The 19432-nt window shown below is 37.8% G+C and overlaps 2 protein-coding genes across 5 annotated transcripts in view; one reads left to right on the top strand and one right to left on the bottom strand.

Annotated features, from left to right (window-relative positions):
• The first annotated feature begins 945 nt into the window (after positions 1–945).
• Positions 946–6341, top strand: LOC127946465 (uncharacterized). The gene is made up of 4 exons (XM_052543090.1): positions 946–1167; positions 2664–2797; positions 3817–3946; positions 5651–6341. Exons 1-4 carry the CDS (start codon positions 1010–1012, stop codon positions 5964–5966), a joined length of 738 nt encoding a protein of 245 aa, XP_052399050.1. The 5' UTR covers positions 946–1009; the 3' UTR covers positions 5967–6341.
• A 2030-nt stretch (positions 6342–8371) lies between these two features.
• The window catches only part of grin2bb (glutamate receptor, ionotropic, N-methyl D-aspartate 2B, genome duplicate b), a 95525-nt gene continuing 84464 nt past the window's right edge, over positions 8372–19432 (bottom strand). For 2 of the 4 annotated variants that reach the window (XM_052604777.1, XM_052604771.1), the window contains 2 exons: positions 17121–17359; positions 8372–14687 (listed from right to left, as the gene is read on the bottom strand). In XM_052604777.1, the coding sequence (XP_052460737.1) occupies positions 12222–14687; positions 17121–17359 (2705 nt within the window). In that variant the 3' untranslated portion in view covers positions 8372–12221. The remainder of the gene's footprint in view (positions 14688–17120; positions 17360–19432) is intronic. The other 2 variants (XM_052604785.1, XM_052604793.1) reach the window with 2 other exon arrangements.

Raw genomic sequence — 19432 nt, 5'->3', positions numbered from 1 at the left:
ATTTTTTTTAAATTGACTTTAAAAGGTTTTTATGTAGATAGCGAGGTCTGGACAATTGATTTATGAAAGTCTTGTTTTAAATCCTAAAGTATGAATATGTCTCCATCAAGGTAAATGGTATAACCTTTGGCACATGTGTTTCTGATATCAAAATATATAAGACAGATATAAGTCTGGACATTGTCTGGTACAGGTTTAACTAGATTTAATTCAGACATTAATAGTGGCCCACTAAAATTCACCAACCATTACCTTGGAAATAATACTGTGAGATGTGGAGACTTAATTAAGAATGCAATGTTTTTAATCAAGAGCATTCCAACTGAAAAGCAGATGCAAGTTGATGCAGCTTTTGCTGTGATGTTAAAGAGCCTTGTGATTGAATAACAGAAATCATGTGAGACCTGATTTATGAGACTGACTGCTCTGTTATCCTGTTAGATCCTGTGGATGTGTCCAGATTTGGCCATACTGAGAAACAGGTCAAAAACTGACTGATAAGGACCTTTTTAGTGGTTATCACCATTTGAAATGCTCATAATGTTTGAAATGTTTAGAATGCTGCAATATTTCAAGAGATTTTAGTTAGGGTTTGGTTTAAAGGTACAACATTATGATTTATTATGCAAACCATTCTGCCTATGAAAAGTAATCACTATGAACAGTTCATAGTGATTATCAGTGTGCCACTATCAGTTCATGTCAGTGTGCCACTATAAGGGAAAAAAGTTATTTTTCTTTTTCTTTAAAACTTAAAGAAAAGGTGCACATCTGGAAAAAGAGTGATGGTTTGTGAGGGAGTGAGAAGACAGAGTCTAACAGATGGAGAGATGAAGAGAAAGAGACAGAAGGAGAGAAAGAATGAAAGAAAAAGAGATGCATAAGAAGAAGAAAGTGTGAGAGAGAGAGAGTAGAAAAAGGAACAGAAGGGGGAGAATAAGACAGAGGGGTGAGAGAGAGAGAGAGAGAGAGAGAGAGAGAGGTGAATGTGCACAGCATCATAGTTCTTATGCAGGGCAGACATAAGTTTAAGTGTTTGCACTCTGACTGTCAACAGATTTCAGCACAGTGTTCAGAGAGAAGTAGTAGACAGGACAGCGATATTACAGCAGAAGAGAGGAGGACAGAAAAAAGAGAAAGGAAAGCCACATCTCATTCCCTGAAAAAGTAAGTAATTTGCACTTCACGAATTTGAACCATTAAAAGTAAAAATGTATGTACTTATCCTTTATATATACCAGAGGGGTCTGTGTAGACCTCACAAAGCATCAAAATAATTTTTACAGCAAGTGCAAGAAATCAATAAATCGAAATAAGTAGATGTATGTTGTAATTGTTTTTTTTTTGATATTCCGATTTCATGTCAGTTCCTTAGGTCTTTATTTAAAAGCCTGCATGATTTGAAAAACGTGTGAAATGGGTAAAGTGTGTGAAAAGTGTGCTGATCAAACATTAATCCTGTGATCTTCGAGTTCCTGAGCATCCAGATATCTGCTACGCCACAACATGAAACCGTTTTAAGAAATGCCTCTTTAGTGACTCACTCTGTGATCTCCAAGTTCAATATTAATGAAAGCTCTCTGTCGCCTCTGGACGCTTTCTCAGTGTGGAGTCACTCCAGTTTCTCTTTGCTTTCCTGCAGCATTTCTCTGAAATGTGGTCATTTTAGTCTAATCATGTTTCTTTGCGGTTCTGCCTTTTCATAGTAACCTTACCCCAGAGCTCTCTCTCTCTGTGACATTGACCTTTGTGGCTCCAGCACAAAGGAGATTTTCTTTCAAATGAGTTAATTGAGTTTGCTATCAGTTAGGTCAGTCACAAGACAATCAGCCCGTCATCCATCTCCCCTCTGTGTTCCTGAATGAACTCCAGTCATTTTGTGATCTGATCGTAGTCATTTAATGGAATGGAAATACCCGACACTTGCGTGATTGTTCTTGGGAAGTGAAGAGCATGAGGCACTTTCCATGGATACGGCAAAAGGCATGAAACCCATACAACATTTTAAAGTCATTTTATTTGCTTTTTCAAATGGTCAGAGAAGAAGGTGCTTAACCCACAGAAAATGTGGATTTGAAAATGTGGAAAATAACATTGAGGTTTTTTACTATTTATATACTATGATGTACAGAAAAATGGATGGGTGTAACCATTTTAAGTGCTGTCAATGTAAAATTATTTTGTAAATAAAAGTAGGTAAACATGAAAAATAGTTTTAGTTTAATGAATTAAATATTATTTCAACAGATTATGTCAAAATTATTGGGTGAGTTTAATAGTTGGATACAGAAAAGGTTATTTTTCAAAAGGTTATCTAAGATTTTATAATAGAAAAAGTATGGGATTTGTGCCTCTAACTTAAATACTAAATTCCAAAATGAATAAATAACAGAAAAAACGAACCCAATATTCAAAGAATATACAGAAATTATAATACATACAGGATATGAGCATATAAAAATGCAGGCCTCGGCACTGAAAGTTTCCACAGTATCATCGGCCCCTAAAACACATCTGGCTGTTTGTCCTGGAAAAAAACAAAGTGATCTTCCATCTGCCAGATGTATTGGCAGGGTAAAGGTTTAAGTCTCTTGCCTTACATTGTGTTTTTAGTACTTGTTTAACTTTTTGATAATTCGTCCTTACTCTCCTTTAAACCTCAGTCATTTCTTCACCATGACCGTTTCGACAGCAAAGATGAAACTGATGATGTCTCTGGTGGTCATGGCATTTTTGGCTCCATGCCTCGGAACGAGCAATGAACTGGATTATGGGAACTGGAACTACAGAGAAGGAGGTAAAGCAAATAAATAATATATATATATTGTGTGTGTGTGTGTGTGTGTGTGTGTGTGCAACTGCATTCTTATTGCTAGCTGAAAACAATATCAATTTAGTATAATTTTTCATAAATAAACATACAAGTGGTGTTAGGTAAGCATAATTACTGTATATTAATAGCAGCCATTTAATTACTTTTAGTAAATCTGATGAAATTTTAATTGATTTTATGCATGCCTAGTACTTTGCTTGTTGAAAAAGATGCATGTCAAGCCACATTTATTTCTATAGTGCTTTATGATAAACAAATGTAAAAAAAAAATAACAATAATAATAAATGTACAATGCAGATGTTGCCAAGTTAATAAGTTATGAAGCCGATTTGATTCAACTGTATAAAGCAGCTCTAAAGAATATAATCATGTCATTATTCAGCTCAGTTCTATGCAATATTGATTCAGTTCAGTTCAGAAATAGTGACTCAAATTATGAAACGAGATCAAATCAACTATAAAGCAGCTCTAAAGAAAGGCAATAGTGTCGTAACACCTGGAGTCAATTCAGTTTTGATTCATTCAGTTCAGTAACAGTATCAGTGGTGCCATCAGTGAGTTCCATCAATATGAAATCGATTTAACTCAGCTATAAAGCAACTCTACAGAAGACAATTATCATGATCCAGATCCAATTTCCATTCCTAAATGCGTCCATTCCAAAAACAGCTTCAGTCATTGTGAAAATGTGAGTCAGTCTGGATTGGCTCAACTGCAACACATTCATTCAGATGTACAGTTTCATGGAGCTAATATTAAAATACAAATCACATTGGCCAATGTACACCAACTTACTCCCCCTTACCTGTCAACCTAGCTAAAACACAAATAGACATCTCCTAATTCCACACTTTAAAGTTAAAGCCCTGTAGTCTGGTGAAAGAAACCTGATTAAAACCATTCTGAAGTATCAGACAGCCTCTTGTCATGTGGGTGCTTGCCTTATTAGAGACTAACCTCATTGTCTTTGCCCTCACGGCAGCGGAGAATGTGAACGTGGCTAACATACGCAGCGTGACTCGAGTGTTGGACGCCTGGGGCAAACGCATTTTCAAAGATATCAAGACTCTGTTACACTCACAACCCAATGCCCTCCTGCCAGACTACTCCAGGTAACACACAGTATTTCCTAATACCTGTACAAATTCTTTGAAAAGACTTTTTACTATGTTGTTAAAGTACAAGGCAAGTAAAGCAATTAGTGTTAACCAACCAATATTTTAAAACATGCATTTTCATACAAAACATAGAGTATGTTAAACCAGCTGTATCTCTCTTTGCTATGTTCACTAAAGCTTTCTTGGCTTTCAAAATAAGTTTTTTGCACACGAAAGCTGGTTGTTGGACTGTTTTATATAAACTAGAAAGACACAGCTTCCTTTGGGGGTTTGTTATCCTGAAGTCGGCAGTTTAACAGACTTTAGGCCCATAAGGAGATAAGGAGGCCCTTAATGGACTCTAGGCCCATAAGGAGATTGATTTCATGAAGCTGATTCTAAGCTACAGCACTTCAAATCCCAGAAAAGGTTTCGTCAGTATCTATTAACTGATCAATTCTATAAGTATATTGAACATTTTTTGGTAATATATTTCTTTATATATCATAATGTATGTAATTTTATATTCATTATTACACTTCATAATATATATTTATGCATGCAATAAATGTACTTTGTGCATAATATGTACTAAACATACTGTCCAAACATTTTAATGTTTGCAGTAAACTTTTTTTCTTATATACCACTACAAATATTTCCATACATGAAATGTGTATGAAAACAATAAAGTGAGATAAAAGTTTATGAATACATGTTCAGCCTGTGAATCCATGCATTAACTCATGAAAATGAAATTAATTAATTGATTAAGGGTTTCAACAAAGCTATTACAAGTATAAAAAATTAAATGTAGTGTAGTAATCTTCATTCATATATATATATATATATATATATATATATATATATATATATATATATATATATATATATATATATATATATATATATATATATATATATTTATTTGTGGCAAACATACTTGGTCCATGCACATATTGCAGTATATTAAAAACAAGTGCTATTTTCTCATTTATAGTTTGCATTATATTCTCCAGCAGGCTATATTGCCATATATTTTTGTTTCGTAAAGCATCCCAATTACGTGTATTGTAATGAACATCTAATGCATTTAAACTTAAAAATAGGTAAAAAGCATAGAGCAACTAACAACGTCAGAAGAAAGAAATTTTCCGTAGACTAGCCTTGAAAATTTCAGAGACCAGATTAGCTACAGAGAAGAGTAAATTGTGGATAAAAGGCTTTGTTTTTCTTGTTGTTATTCATGAAGCGGCAGGATCGGACAGTTGTCGTAATGTGGTGTACAAAGGACTCGTCATCCTATGGCATTGAGCATTTTAACACACCTGGAGGCAATGGCAGCGTGACCTTTTGAGTATTTGTGAGCCAGGTCTTGGCTAGGAGGACCAGAAGCTCAGCCTTGTCATATTAAACTAAGTCCTGTTAATGTATGCTTTTTGACTTTCTGACCCCACATTTTAGCACACTAAAACAAATGTGAAATTTCCTATTCACATTAATAATGCATAATTAAGACAAAGTTCCTGATATTAGTCTCTTTTAGAGTTCTGACTTGGTACATTGAATTTTTTTGCAATGTTGACTGCAAAGTGTGTGCCAATCCCTAAAAAAAAACTATTTTTCTCTCTCGTAGGCCTACAGATGTTTCCGCACATACATACAAACATAGAAACCTCTTCTATCTCGCCCCATTTCACACTCTCTTCTTCCTCGCAGGGTTCGCCCTCTCTCGGAGTCCCTAAATGATCTCTTCAGAGAAGTCTCCCACTTACAGAGGCGCATCACAGATCTTAACCATCGCCTAGCAACCCTGGAACCCTTCCTCCGTCATCATGGTTACCGTGAGGAGGGGGAGGAAGGAGGGGAAGAACTGGCTCCTCGGAGCGTGGGACCGAGTCAAGCAAAGTATCCACGGCGGTACATGGTTCGAGTGGTCCGTCCTGCCAACAGGGTAGTGAGAACCAGACGAGTAAAAGTGTTCAAAAATGAAGATGGAAGGGTTAAAGCAAGCGAGAGTGAGAGTGAGAGGTAGAGGGGCAGATGAAACATTTGCAGATAGTATAATCAAATACATTAATGTTATTCAGGAAACATCCTTTATATTATGGATAAAATATAATTCACATATTAGAAATGTCAGTATGCTATTCAAGTGTGCGTTCATTTTTTTAATTACATTTTTTTTGTCTGCGCTCCTTCACGTTTGGCTCTCAAAGGTGCGATTAAAGTTCCCTGGCAGAAAAGTGAATGCTGGGAACGTTGATTGTGGAAAACTTCCCCAGCAGGATAATACCAAATGAGATCAAATATTTTTTGGTGGAGAATCTTCAGTTGAATCATTGGTATCAAGAGATGTGTATGACAGGAATAAAATCGGGTGAATAAATGTTAATACTTTAAAATATAATTCTGTCAATGTTTTTATTGATTTTTTACTCAATTGTGCTCAAATATTGAACTCAATGCAGCGGTTGGCTGACACAATATGAATTTTTGGTTGAATATATCTGATGGAAAATATTAAGATAACCTAATTACAAATTAAATCAAACAAAACCAAACACCCTACTTAATTTAGTTAATTATGTTAAATTATGTAATTTTGGTCTGGTTGGCACAGTGCTCGATCGGAAAGAATTATACAATATATATTTGGTAAATTATTAATTTTACAAATTTAGTGTTACAATCTTTTATCATTTCTTTTATAACTTAAGTTTTTATTTTATTTTTTATTACTTTTCTGGTGGACTTTCATATTTAAGTAGGGACTGTACATGTGCCTGTATGTATGTATGTAGAGGCAAGCGTGTGGTTATGTTCTGTATAATTAAATTATTGTCATTATACACTCTATGTGTGGCAACCATCTCCATTCACATGCTTTCACATGCTTAAGTTAAAATATGAGATGGTTCCCATCTGTGTGTATGAGAGCAGCATCCTGATTTATTATACCACACATTAACTCCTACATAAAGAAAAGAAAAGAAAAGAAAAAATTTGCACTTTCACACTCTCTAACAGAGAATAGCAGTATGCAGCTCACTAATGACATCCATTCCCCCAAATATCACTGAACACTAATTATGAACATCCGCATTGAGGAACACGATCGCTTATAATGTAACGCAACGCAACGCATGCCATCTAGAACAGATTATGGACTTTTTTTGTGCTCTTATGTAACAGTCAGAATCACAGTGGTGTAATTTTAACATCTGAAAATACAAACCATCGAGCCCACTATTCCTTCAGAAGTGATCGAGATGAATCTGCGGTGTTATAACTCCGGCCGCATGGTGGCAGTGTTGTGTCGGTTAGTTCACCGCTCGCTATTTTGACAAGAGTGAGTGCTTCAAGTCTGTGGCCCACTGTTTTTGGCCCAATATCGCTTCATATTTGAAGTGGGCATATTTGCTGGTGAGGACGTGAGACTGAATATCGGTACGTATGAACATAAATACGTATAGCAGCTCACGTAAACGAGCGTCTGTTATCAGTCTTTCTTTAAATGAATGTGAAAGCTGCGACTTGTCGTCTCTTACTAATTACTTTCCGTAATCTTTCCATTCACGACTCCCTCTATCTGTCTACCTGTCAATCCTTCCTTCCTTCTTCCCTGCTTGCGTTTAGCTCTCTTCGTCTTTTTTTCTCCCCGTGTGGGGGTGTTGCACAACATCAGTACTTGCTGCTTCCGTGTAATGTTGTAGCTCCCAAACCAAGACACAGTATACTTCGCAAATGTTTCTTTTTCTCTGTATCTTCCTCCCCCCGTCTCTCTCTCTCTGTTTCTTTCTTTCTTTCTCTAAAGGTCCAGTTGCTAGGTAACAGTTAATTGTCAAGAAATAGTTACATGTGTTGCAATGTATTCTGTGATTGGCTGCTTGAAGGAAGCATGTGAGAGAAAGAGAGAAAGGGGAATGAAAGAGTGGGGGAGTGAGACAGGAATAGAAAGAGTAGGTTTGTGAAATATTAAATTGCAAATTGTTTTAAAATAAACAGCTATCACTTAAAAAAATTATGTTTGACGTCCTTATGACTAAAAACAGCACTTTCATACGGGAATCAATCATCAGAATATGTCTGACGTGAATCGATAGATACAGGAATGAGAGTTAAATTCAGTGACATCAGTATTTGCTTGCAGTTTGTTGATGATGCAGTGGACCAGACGTATCCAGGGCAACACCAGTGGCTAATAAGCTCTCATTCACGTCATGTCACGAAGCAAACCTAAGCTTGTGTTGAACAGTCAGTGTGAAATCAAATCTGCTCGAAGGGGCACATACATAAGAAACAGATTTCACATAATAACAACGTGAAAACCAAGTGAGATTCATTCATATGGGACATGATGACAGCAAAAAATAAAAAAGGAGTGTCACCAATTCCTCTCAGATTCTCGTGAGATGTATGGAAAACACAGAAGCACTATGAGGCTTGAGATATCTCCCTTTTATTTTGTTTTGAGTCAACACCGTTTTGTACAAAGAGACAGAAGAATATATCTTAGCACTTATTTTCACACTGTGTCTGTATTCTCAATAGCTTAAGTATTGTGAAATGTCTCATTAAATTATTATTGTAGTCTTAACACATGTAATCTCTCTATACAAAAACAGAAAGAAAGAAAAAGAAACCATTTGTATCATATTTACAGAATCTGTACAGTTCTGATCCATAAGTAACATTTAAAGTAAGTGATTAAAATACAAGAAAGACAGAATTGAAGACAACAAATGTCTACTTTTTGTCTTAAATTCTGATTCTCGGATGCTATTAGAATGGCACTGTGTTTCTGGTCCAGTGGTCTAATAACTTTTCCCCATGTGGCTATAAAAAAATCTTGTATTTCAAATTTCATTATTTTAAATATTTGTCTCCATATATTAAAAGGCTATGGAAAGGGGACAGATTTATTTACAGCAGACATAATAGATAACCATTGCACTGTGCTCTGTTCCTTTTCATACACACACACACACACACACACACACACGTGCACGGACAAATGTGCACACACAGACACCTGCGCACACACATGCCCACTCGCATACAGAAGTAATCAAGCATATGATTTCAGATACACCTACAATCATATGTGACATACCTTACTGGGGAGGGCATTAAAAATGAAAAACAACTGCAGTCTTATACTACCAGTCATCAAGAAAGAGATTAGTTCAAATGAGAATGAATGAGAAGGGAAATAAAACAATCAAATAACACAGAACACTGGCTACTATCCCTCCTGTCCTTTTCGCCCACCTCTCTTCTATCTTTCTTCTATCTTCTGCTGAAAATGTCGTCTCACATTAAACCTGTGTTTATTAAATGATATTAGTGTGCTTTTACAAGGCCACATCTTTAAAGTGTGAGTTAAAATGAAAGATTGAACTGGAAAGCTTTTCCGGAAGAGCAAAGTCATCTTTCCCTGACACCCACACATCCAATCAAACAATACTACTTATACATAGTACTATTACTAAAAACTATAAGCTCGACTCTCCGATAGAAACACAGAGATTGACAGGAAATGCAGAGGACTGGTTTCACATCTATAGCTCTTAAAGAAATGCCACACTGTTTAGAGATACCTTATGAGATATCTTTAAAGGATTCACTAAATAAAACTAAAATTAAGAAAGTTGACCAAGCATAACAATCTTAAGGGTACTTTAAAAACATGGTTCCATGCAAAGAAAGGTATTATGAGAGCAAGTGAAAAAATCTTGTGAAAAAGACACAATATATGGACAAAAGAATTATCTTTAAAAATTTATGCTTAACTTGTGGCAGTATTCCTGATGAAATCACCCAAATTTGGGTTTGCCTGTTAATTTCTCTAATGAGTTATTATTCCATACACATCCATTTTCAAAGATCGTATCAGTTCATTAAACTCACCACATCTATTCTACAACCTGAACCTGTATGATGCACAATTCATCAACCTATTGCACCCACAAAGAGCAGGCGTGATATCTAAATAAACATAAATGAAACACTAAAGATATGGCAATAAATAAGTAAAAGACATGCATGCTCGTCTTAAACACAAACTCTCACACAAAGACAACAAAAAAGAGTCAAAAAAGAATGTGGCAAAAAGTTGAGATCAAAATTCACAAATTGATAGCTATACATCAGTTATAAACCAAATATTATAAATATTGTGCTTAAAGTGGAGATCTGTTTGGCTAACAGTTCATTCACAAAGAAAATGTATGAACAAAATCTGCAGTAAACACAACAAACTTCAAGTAAAGGATTTTATCTAAGCGGAGGGCCAAAAATTCAACAAATGACCATGTCTTCAGACTGCCTTGCCATGAAACCATTCCTGGTTTAAAAAAGAGAGAGAGAGAGAGAACGAGAGAGTCCTAAATACTTACAACAAACCTCACATGGCTCTCGTTTATCCAATTAAATGAGTTCAGTGGTTTATTGATTTAGGTAATTAGGCAATTTACTTAAATGATATGTTTCTTTTTGACTGTTCCCATCCAAAATTCCTGAGAAATACCTTTACTTTATATAAGTGGGTATTAAAACTGCAAATTACCACCAAATGGATATGGGAAATAACTGGATTCATTCCCATCATCATCATGTTTTATGCTCTTACTGGCATAAAATGATGTATCTAAAAGGGTTCACTTCTGCTGTAAAGGTGCAGTAAAGCATTGTATTAGTCTGAAAAACAATAGGGAGGATATAGAAATTTTTTTGAAGTGTTTATCTATACCATTGATTTTTATCTGATACATTTTGCAGCACGGTTAGATTGTTAACCTTAAGTGTAATTCTTAAAATATCATCTAATCAATATGGTAAAACATAAATCCGTAGAGTAACATCCTTTCTGTCTATTTACTGTACAGAGTGGGGGGGGGAAGAGAATATTTACATGACAAAATGCAAGTATTTGCTGAGAATCTTGCAAAACCCTAAATAATGTGCACTGGCGACTCCCTAATGAAAGTTCAGATAAGCATATCCAGTTCTAAGAGGAAACAAATCCATGACACAGTTATTATTTTGCTGCTTGATCAAAGACTTCCTCAAAAATGGGGGAAGGTGGGAAAAAAATGATTAATTGACATTTGTTTCAATATTTTAGATAACACCATATGTATACACCCCATGTGTTAACTCTCAGGAAGGATACTGTGCACTGTACAATGTTGTGCAAACCTCTCATATCGTACGTTCCTAGAAGCTCTTAGAATGATAATTTATCTGGTTCTCTTTATAACCTTGTTCTAAAGATTAATACTATGAACACATTTAGCCTACATTATGTCTCCTCAATGCTGGATAATCCATATCAGTGCTTATACTGTTAAAAGGAAGTTTCTAGAATAATATGAATCAGCCAATGATAAGTCTGTGTGCAGTGACCAGAAAGTTACCATGGCAATATGACCTGTAAATCAGGCTCTCTGTAAGTCTTGGTAAGGCACATAACGTGCTGTGTATTAAACCAATGTTGTTCTAACAAATGGAACTCTATAAAATAAAATGATAAGAATACATTTCCTTCACATTGATATCTCAAGTACAGCTGAAGTACTTTGCAAATCATGCCTTGCTCACACATTTTACAGCACTCCATACTGGTCAAATAAACTTGAATAACCATTAATAAAGAAACTTTATGGAATCCAAGTTTGTCTACAACTCAATTAACAATCAAATAAGCTCAGTTGACAAATGAAAAAGCCTCCCGCAAAGTAGTTTGTTAACTAAGAACTGAAACTACAGTACAAATATATAACAGCATAAAACATCCAGAAACCAAGCCCAAATTAAACATCATAAACATTGTAATAATATATAATAATATTATTATAAAGAACATCAGTACAATTATTGTAAGTTTTACCCTGTTGCTTAAAAAGAGTAACTGATTTCCATCCACAATTGTACAAAGGATTGTACATTGTTGTCTCCATCTGGATTGGCCACTATTTTGATGTTCGGAGCAGGGAAATAGTGGGATATACAAAAACAAAAAAAGAGAGAGAGGAATAAACAGGTTTTCCCCCCGAATCTCAACTTTTTGACAGTGGGCAGGTCCCCTTGCTCTATTTACATACGTATGCTTGGCAGCATAACTTAATGAAAGCGTGAGTCAGTTCCTCACATACGCTTTCCTCTTCTTTGTGTGAACATGGAGGAACTAATTACACACTGCCTTTTCATCAGTTTTCTCTCAATGATCATTCCACATATCCGTTGGCTTCTTTTCTGCATTTATATCTGTTTCTGACTCCCCTCTTCAGACATCAGACTCTATACTGGAAAGCTTCTCATAAACATGTCCGTTGCTCGAGCCATTAAATGGTCTCTGTCCTTGACCCATTCCTAACCCATCCCTTGCAGACAGCAGCTTATTGTTGTTAGGTCCTCCACTGTGGTGGTTGATAAGAGGCCCGCCCAGACATAGGTCCTTGGGGAACCGAGGGGCCACATTGGACAACACCCCAGAAGTTGCGGAGGCAGGCAAATAGGAAGTCACCCCCATGGAGCCCCGGAAGTCAGCCCGACTGTTGTTGAGGAGCTGTGGTTGCTGCTGCTGTTGTGGCATCTGTTGCTGCTGCGGCTGTGCCTGCTGCTTTTTGATGTAGTATGATTTGGCGCCATGTAATAGACACTGGTCATCACCGAAGGTTGGGATGAATGGGTTCTGGTTCACCTTATCTGGGTAGAGAGATTTAGACAAGGAGTAAGTCCCGACCCCTCGGGTACCGCCCACACCTCCTCCCATCATGCCTCTATCCCTGTCCCTCATGTCTCTCTCACCCACGGAGCGACGGTGCAACCCACCTTCACCCCCACGGAATAAGCTAAATGATGAACCCCCACCCTTCCCTCTGTCCCCAAAATATGATGTCTCACGCTCCCCTCCCGCATACTGCTCAAACATCTGTGCGTAGGGGCTTGCGCCATCCATGTAGCGGTCTTTGTCTTTTAGGCTCACACTTCGGGGTGGAGGAAGCATTGATGCTCCGCCACTGCCTCCAAACCCACCCATCCTGCCCGCCCCTTCCTTCTGCAGCTCTACAAATGTGTCATAAGAATGCTGTCTGCGCAAAACCTTACCACCTGGGCCAAATTTCCGCCTTTGTACCTGGGTTTGGGCCCCTGTGCCTCCCCCTCCCTTTCCACTCTCCAGAGGGTGCTTGCCCCCAGTTTGATCCAAGAGGTGGTGGTTGTCCTCACTGATGTCATACAAGTTGCCCGGTTTCTTGCCCGAATCACACCGCTTGCAGGAGGCTGAACTAGGACGGCTTGAGATTTGTCCACTCCCTCCACTGGTTCCCCCTACTCCGCCTCCCCCATGCATGCAAACTGGCTTGCTTCCTCCACTTCCAACCCCTCCACTGTGGCAATTGCGACATTCCCAATCCCCTCCGGCCAACCCTCCCACGCCTCCGATGCCTTTTTCCCAGCATGCATGGCCCTGTTGCCCAGGTGATCCTCCTCCCATTCCACCCTTACATTCTGTCTTCTTGGATTTACCTTTCAGGAAATCTTCCATGGGAACCAAACTAGTGCACGCTCCCCCAGCACCACCGCTACTAACTACTCCACTGCAACTGCTTCCGCCCAGTCCCACTCCTCCACCCATTCCTGGAGCATCACTTAAATCCAAATGTTCCCATGGGGTTGCCCCTTCCTTGGCTCGAAACTGGTCCACATAAAAGTCCCTCAAATTCTCTTTGTCTCTGAATAAATAGGAGGTGCAGTTACCACCTCTCTGGCTTTTGCGCTCCACGGGTGGGGTGGCTGAGCGGTGGGCTTGTGTTGCTGGATGATGGTGGTGATGATGATGGATTGTATGGTGGGGTCGTCTCCTGAAGCCAAGCTCAATCTCATCCTGCTCACGGCGAGATTTGGCAGAAGCGGGTCTCTTTTTTAAGCTGTCCCTGTACTGTTTGCGCCTTTTGCCATGCCCTTCGAGGTTCCCGTAGGTCACGGTGTGAGTGGAGATATCAGACACATCGGATCGAATGTTTCCATCATCCCCTCCTGATCCCACCCCACCTCCCCCGCAGTACCTGTCATGTCCTGCAATAAACCCTGAACTGGATGCCCCACCCTTGAAGGAGAACTTTCCATATAGATCAGGCAGGCCAGACTTGAAGCTTGACTGGGTTGGGTGACCCGCGATCAGGTCAAACTTTTCCCTGTTCCGATGTGTCAGTGACTGCCGTGGCTGGGTGGTGAAGATGGGCGCTACCCCTCCCCCTAAGCTGTCACAATCGTACCCACCCTCCAATGAACTGGCACTCCCTAAGCTACGAGGTCGATTAGGCAGGGGACCCGACATACCAAGAGCCAGTTCAGATCCCGTGCCCCCATGGTGGTGTAGATAATGATCCTGGTACAGGTTGCTGTCCTTCAGGTGCAAATTCCCAAAAGTCCTCTCCACTTCGCTTACATAGTCGCTGAACATGTTGTCCTCTGGCAGGTATGGTGGAGGCTTGCAGTCTGTGTGGCCTACTAGGCTGCGCCGGTGTTCACTGATGTCATAAACGGCTGACTCACGATGGCTGTAGTCCAATGCGCTGCGAGGAGAACCATTGACCCCAGGCACAGAGGTCATGTTTTTGGCAGTACGCAACAAACGGAGAATGTTGGAGTGGGTGTTGTTCATGCTCATGTTCATTGTGGCCGATGGTGAGTTAAGGGCTGATTTGTTCTCTTCAATCTGAACACCATGGATGCAACTGTAGATGCCCTGTTGGACAAATAAAATAATGGAAAGCAAAAACAAAGGAAAGGAGAAGGAACAAACAATGTGGGATTAGATTATTGTTTAATGAAGTTTAATTAACAACAAACATTTTCACAATTCTGATGCTAAGTTCATGTCAAGTTGCAAGGTTTAGCCTATTTTCAAGTCTCTTCAAGTCAGATCTCGTTTCTATAGCTTTAAGGTTTTCTAATTATTTTCTAATTACTGTTCAGTATACTATATGCTGTAGATTAGTCTTATAAAGTATGATAGAGAACAATTATAAATATATATACGTTTCAAGGGATTTCCTTTTTATCAGGTTTAAAAAAAGTTTTTTTTAATCATTGTCTTTAACCTTTTAACATTATGTGTACAAAAGAGAAAGGAAAATGAAGGAAACAGAAAGGGATGAAAGGAGAGAGGAAAACAGATCAAAATATGTTCAAGAAAGAGAAATGGCAGGGGAGATAGAAGTTCTGATTAATGATAACAGGGTTGCAGTAACTCTGGTTTTGACTGACTATCAATGTCTTCAATCAATGTGAATTCAGCTGACACCACTGTGTCTACTCCTCTGTGTCTCTCCTTCATCTTTGCTTTGACAAATTAATTACAATATTCTAATAAACCTCCTCAGCTCATTCACCCGTGATGCAGATTTACTGCTTTTTAGTCCATTTGTGTTTGTATTTTTAGTAGTATTTTATCAAACTCATTTCTTAATGGCAAATGTGTTATTGTAAAACTGGCTTGAAGTCAAAATACTTCAATGTCTTTTAAACTGCTGGGTGCTTCCATTTATATCCAGACCTATAAATGTTATGATGCACTATATAATGGAATGTCTATTTAGTAATTTATATACATACCATGAAAACCATTTCATAACAAAAAATAAATAAAAAATATGTAGAACAAATAGAATTAAAAAAACATTTCAAAGGCTAAAGGTTACTCTTCTACTGGCGGTCCATCCCTCTTGTGAGGCAACATGTCAGAAATGTTTCCTGTCTTGCTCTTAGTCATGCTTAATCTCTGTCCACTCTTGTGTATTTTTTCCCTCCTCTCTTTATGTTCCTCTTATCTTCTCTACCGTCTGTTTTTTTTTTTCATCCTTCCCACTGTGACTTCAGACTTCAATCGTGACCCTTCAGTCCGATGGGGTTGGAACATATTCTCCATTCAGTGTTATCTCATGTCTCTTTCTCTTTCACTCTTTCTCCTGAGAGGTTCCTTTCTCTCCCATTTTGTATGTTGCCCCCCCCCCCATTCATTTTAGATTCGTCTTACCTCAATAAGACGACCACAGAGCTAGTGTTCAAACATGCATCTACATCTCAAAGTGAATATATCTAGTAAGAAAATCGTTTTTCCTATGTCTGTACTTGTAGCTGAGGAAACTGGTCATACACATTTCCCTTGTAGCTAACAGACTACAGCAATAATTTATCCGTTTAGCCTCAATCATTTGTGAACTCGGGTAAACCCAGGTTTATGTTTGAGTCACTTGCCAGTTTGGTCACATAAACTGATATTTACTCTCTTTGTGTTCATCCCCGCCTTTATGTGGGCCATGGCACCACTGGCTTGAGGCATGATCTGATGTCTGAATGCCTAGAATGACAGAATGCTGCTCTGCACCGTTAGCTCAAGATCAGGGGTCTGTTTTATACAGTAATGTTGCATATGTGCAAAATGGGCATTGAAGTTTCCCCCACACACATAATAATGAAAGAAACAGAATGATTTAAATGTACAAAACCAAATATGTACCAAAATAAAATAAAAAGTAATGAAGCCTTCAAAATGTAATCATTTTCTAGGAGTTTGTGGCTTTTTCAGCCACAATTCAATTATAATATGAAGAAAAACACTTTGCACGTTTTATTTTGTTATTTTCGTTATCTGCAGATGACAGATAATATACATTTACATTTAAGACATATTTTTTGACCTCTTTTAAATTTATCTTGTTTTAAACTTGAAATGAAATAATTTCTAAATAAATGTTAAATAAAGGTTATTTTGACCTTTTAATAAAAATGTCATATGTAAGACTTCTCCAATAATGTAGACTGCTAAAAACCCCACTCCTTGCAAGTTCAGGATCATCTGCTGCTATACTTTGTGTGCAACGCCCACATCTTGTAATCCTATCAAATAACGATGCATAGAACATTTGGATGTACGTCAAAGTCCGGAAACAAGATCTGTCACTACTTTCATCACAAATAGGAAAATTGTTGATAGGAAAGAAATTCTGACTGGAAAACAAGACTAAAATGATTAGCAGTATAATATATTTCCTATCTGCACTCCTAATTTCCAATGCTTCACAGACTCAATAGGCAGTTGGCTCCAGAATAATAGTAAAATCTTCATTGGTGTTTGTTTGCTTCAGATCAAAAGTTCAAAAGTAAACTTTCCACTCACCCTGCTGATGGAGAAGGTGATGCCGGGCTTGCCTGAGCACACACCCATAAAGCAGAATCGCAGTTGCCAGTAGAAGAGGTGCTCTGCGATGAATGTGATTAGGGACAGGGCCATTGCAGCTCCCAGCATGTAGAACACACCTGCCATGTTGTCTACATCCAGCTGACTGCTCATCACCTCATTTTTCTCATTGTGGCAGATGCCAGTCAGCCACAGGGCCTCAAGTTCCTCCATCTCACCTACAAAGAAGGACAAAAAAAGATTGCACTTTCGAGCATTTGAACGTGGGTTAGAAAGAGAGTGATTGTTTGTGCATCTTTGAATTTTTACTTTCTGCCTCTCTGGCTTGTGTGTTTTGTGTGTCTGTGGGCTCTCAAGCTTTACTGTTAGCAGACGTGTCTGTTCACGTTTGTCTATCCCTGACGATTTCAATGCGTTTCAGCACTGCATTTATTTAGAGCCCCCACAAAACTGTGCACAGTAAACAAATTACGGCCCCTGCGAAGTGTAACATTTGTCATGATGGATTAATCCAACTCGTACACACTGGAGCACTCATCTCATTCATGATTGCTTTTGGGTGTCACTTGGGATTTGATTCCCAGCTCTAATAAGGGCCCTAAGGAGCCTGACAGCCTGCATAGGAGGGGACAGGATCAAAATCCAAAACACCATTCTGTGTTCTGCAGGTCTGTCTTTAGGGACAAATGCAGATACATACAAACATACTTTTTCTCATACTCAAAAAAAAATCACTGTAAAATAAAAAAAAGGATCCATACATTCAGTTGCTACAGTTCTATGCCACACTAGGAACTGTAGTTGGTGACCTTAGCTTTCAAATCAGTCGAAAACCAACACCTATGTGAAGGTGAATGTGCATGCGGGGTGTTCACATGCTGTGCCAGTGGATTTATGTGCACCTACATGTATATGTCACACAGTTGATGCCTTCCCAGTGTACTTTTGAGATAATACAAGTGCCTCCTTGACACTTGCAAATATGTCTCTATTCCTGCTACTGGATCATATGCTGGCTTATATAACTACATGTGATACACTCAAATGTACCTTCCTGATTCCATACTGCTATCAGTGTGCTGAACCAATGTGCACTGCCTGCTTGTCAATATGCATATGAACACTCACATTGCTACTGATCTTATCTAATGTGTCCCGCATGCATGCATGAGGAATCATTAAGTAGGGCATATATATATAGATCTCTTCAGAAAATGCCATATTAAGTGTCTAAAATTGTTAACACTGTTTATGTGTATGGGGTGCATAGGGCATTTTCTGCATGTGTCTTTGGATGTGTTCCAGCTTGTCATCTCAAATGCAGTTTGGGAAAGAGAGGATGATTTCTAGAAATGGCCCCTGGATCTGGATCGCTAGGAAAGCACTCAAATCAAACTAAATTAGAAATGTGGAGATAAACACTTTTCAGTGCTGTACACCTACTGTTGGTACAGTACAGCTATTATAGTTCATTAGTATTAGTATTCTATATATATTGTATACTAATTACAAATACTAATTTACTCAATTTACAAATTTTTAAATATAATTGATCCTTGTGAATGTAAAACTGAATTGACTTCAGTGTCATATGATCCTTCAGAATATAATATCCAGACTTGCTGCTCAAAAAAAACAAAGACAAATAAAAATTATTATTATTAGTGTTGGAAACTGTTGTGCTGCTTAATATTTTTGTGGAAGCTGTGATAATTGTTTTCAGAATTCTTTGATGAATAGAAAGTTCAAAAGAACAGAATTTATTGCAAATAGAAATCTTTTTGTAACATTATAAATGTCTTTACTGATAAATCTGCTCAATTTAATGCATCCTTGCTGAATAAAAGTATGTTTTTGATATAAATGTATATAATTGCAACAGTAAATTTGCTTCATACAGTATAAGCAAATCTCATATTCCCATCGACGACTTAAATTTGTACATTGCTTATTTACCTAGGTATATGTAATGCAACTATATACTGTATTTTATATAATAATAATGAATGTCATGTACATTGTGCAAAAAGACTTATATGAAAGAAAACTTAAAAACACCTTTAGCTTTACTTTTGTATAACCTGTGCAACCTGTGTAAATTATAGTAATTTATATTATTACAAAGCATATTTTGAGAGGAGTCCTTGATTTGATGAGTACATATTCGCTTAATCATGCTTTAACAGAATATTCTCACACAAAGGAAGCTTTGAAAAAAGGGTGCCATATTGTCACACATCTATCGTTACAATTTTGTGGCATATTTGTTGGCATTCCTAAAAGACAGTGTC

Source organism: Carassius gibelio, chromosome A1, assembly GCF_023724105.1.
Source record: "Carassius gibelio isolate Cgi1373 ecotype wild population from Czech Republic chromosome A1, carGib1.2-hapl.c, whole genome shotgun sequence".
Lineage (NCBI taxonomy): Eukaryota > Metazoa > Chordata > Actinopteri > Cypriniformes > Cyprinidae > Carassius > Carassius gibelio.
The sequence above is the reverse complement of the archived record's forward strand: the minus strand, read 5'-3'. Positions and strand labels throughout refer to the sequence as shown.

Bases quoted from the DNA above. Each gene is read 5' to 3' on its own strand.
- LOC127946465 (XM_052543090.1), top strand. From the start codon at position 1,010: ATGCAGGGCAGACATAAGTTTAAGTGTTTGCACTCTGACTGTCAACAG. The intron at 1,168-2,663 runs GTAAGTAATTTG...TTTAAACCTCAG, and splicing joins ACATCTCATTCCCTGAAAAA to TCATTTCTTCACCATGACCG. The intron at 3,947-5,650 runs GTAACACACAGT...TCTTCCTCGCAG, and splicing joins CTCCTGCCAGACTACTCCAG to GGTTCGCCCTCTCTCGGAGT.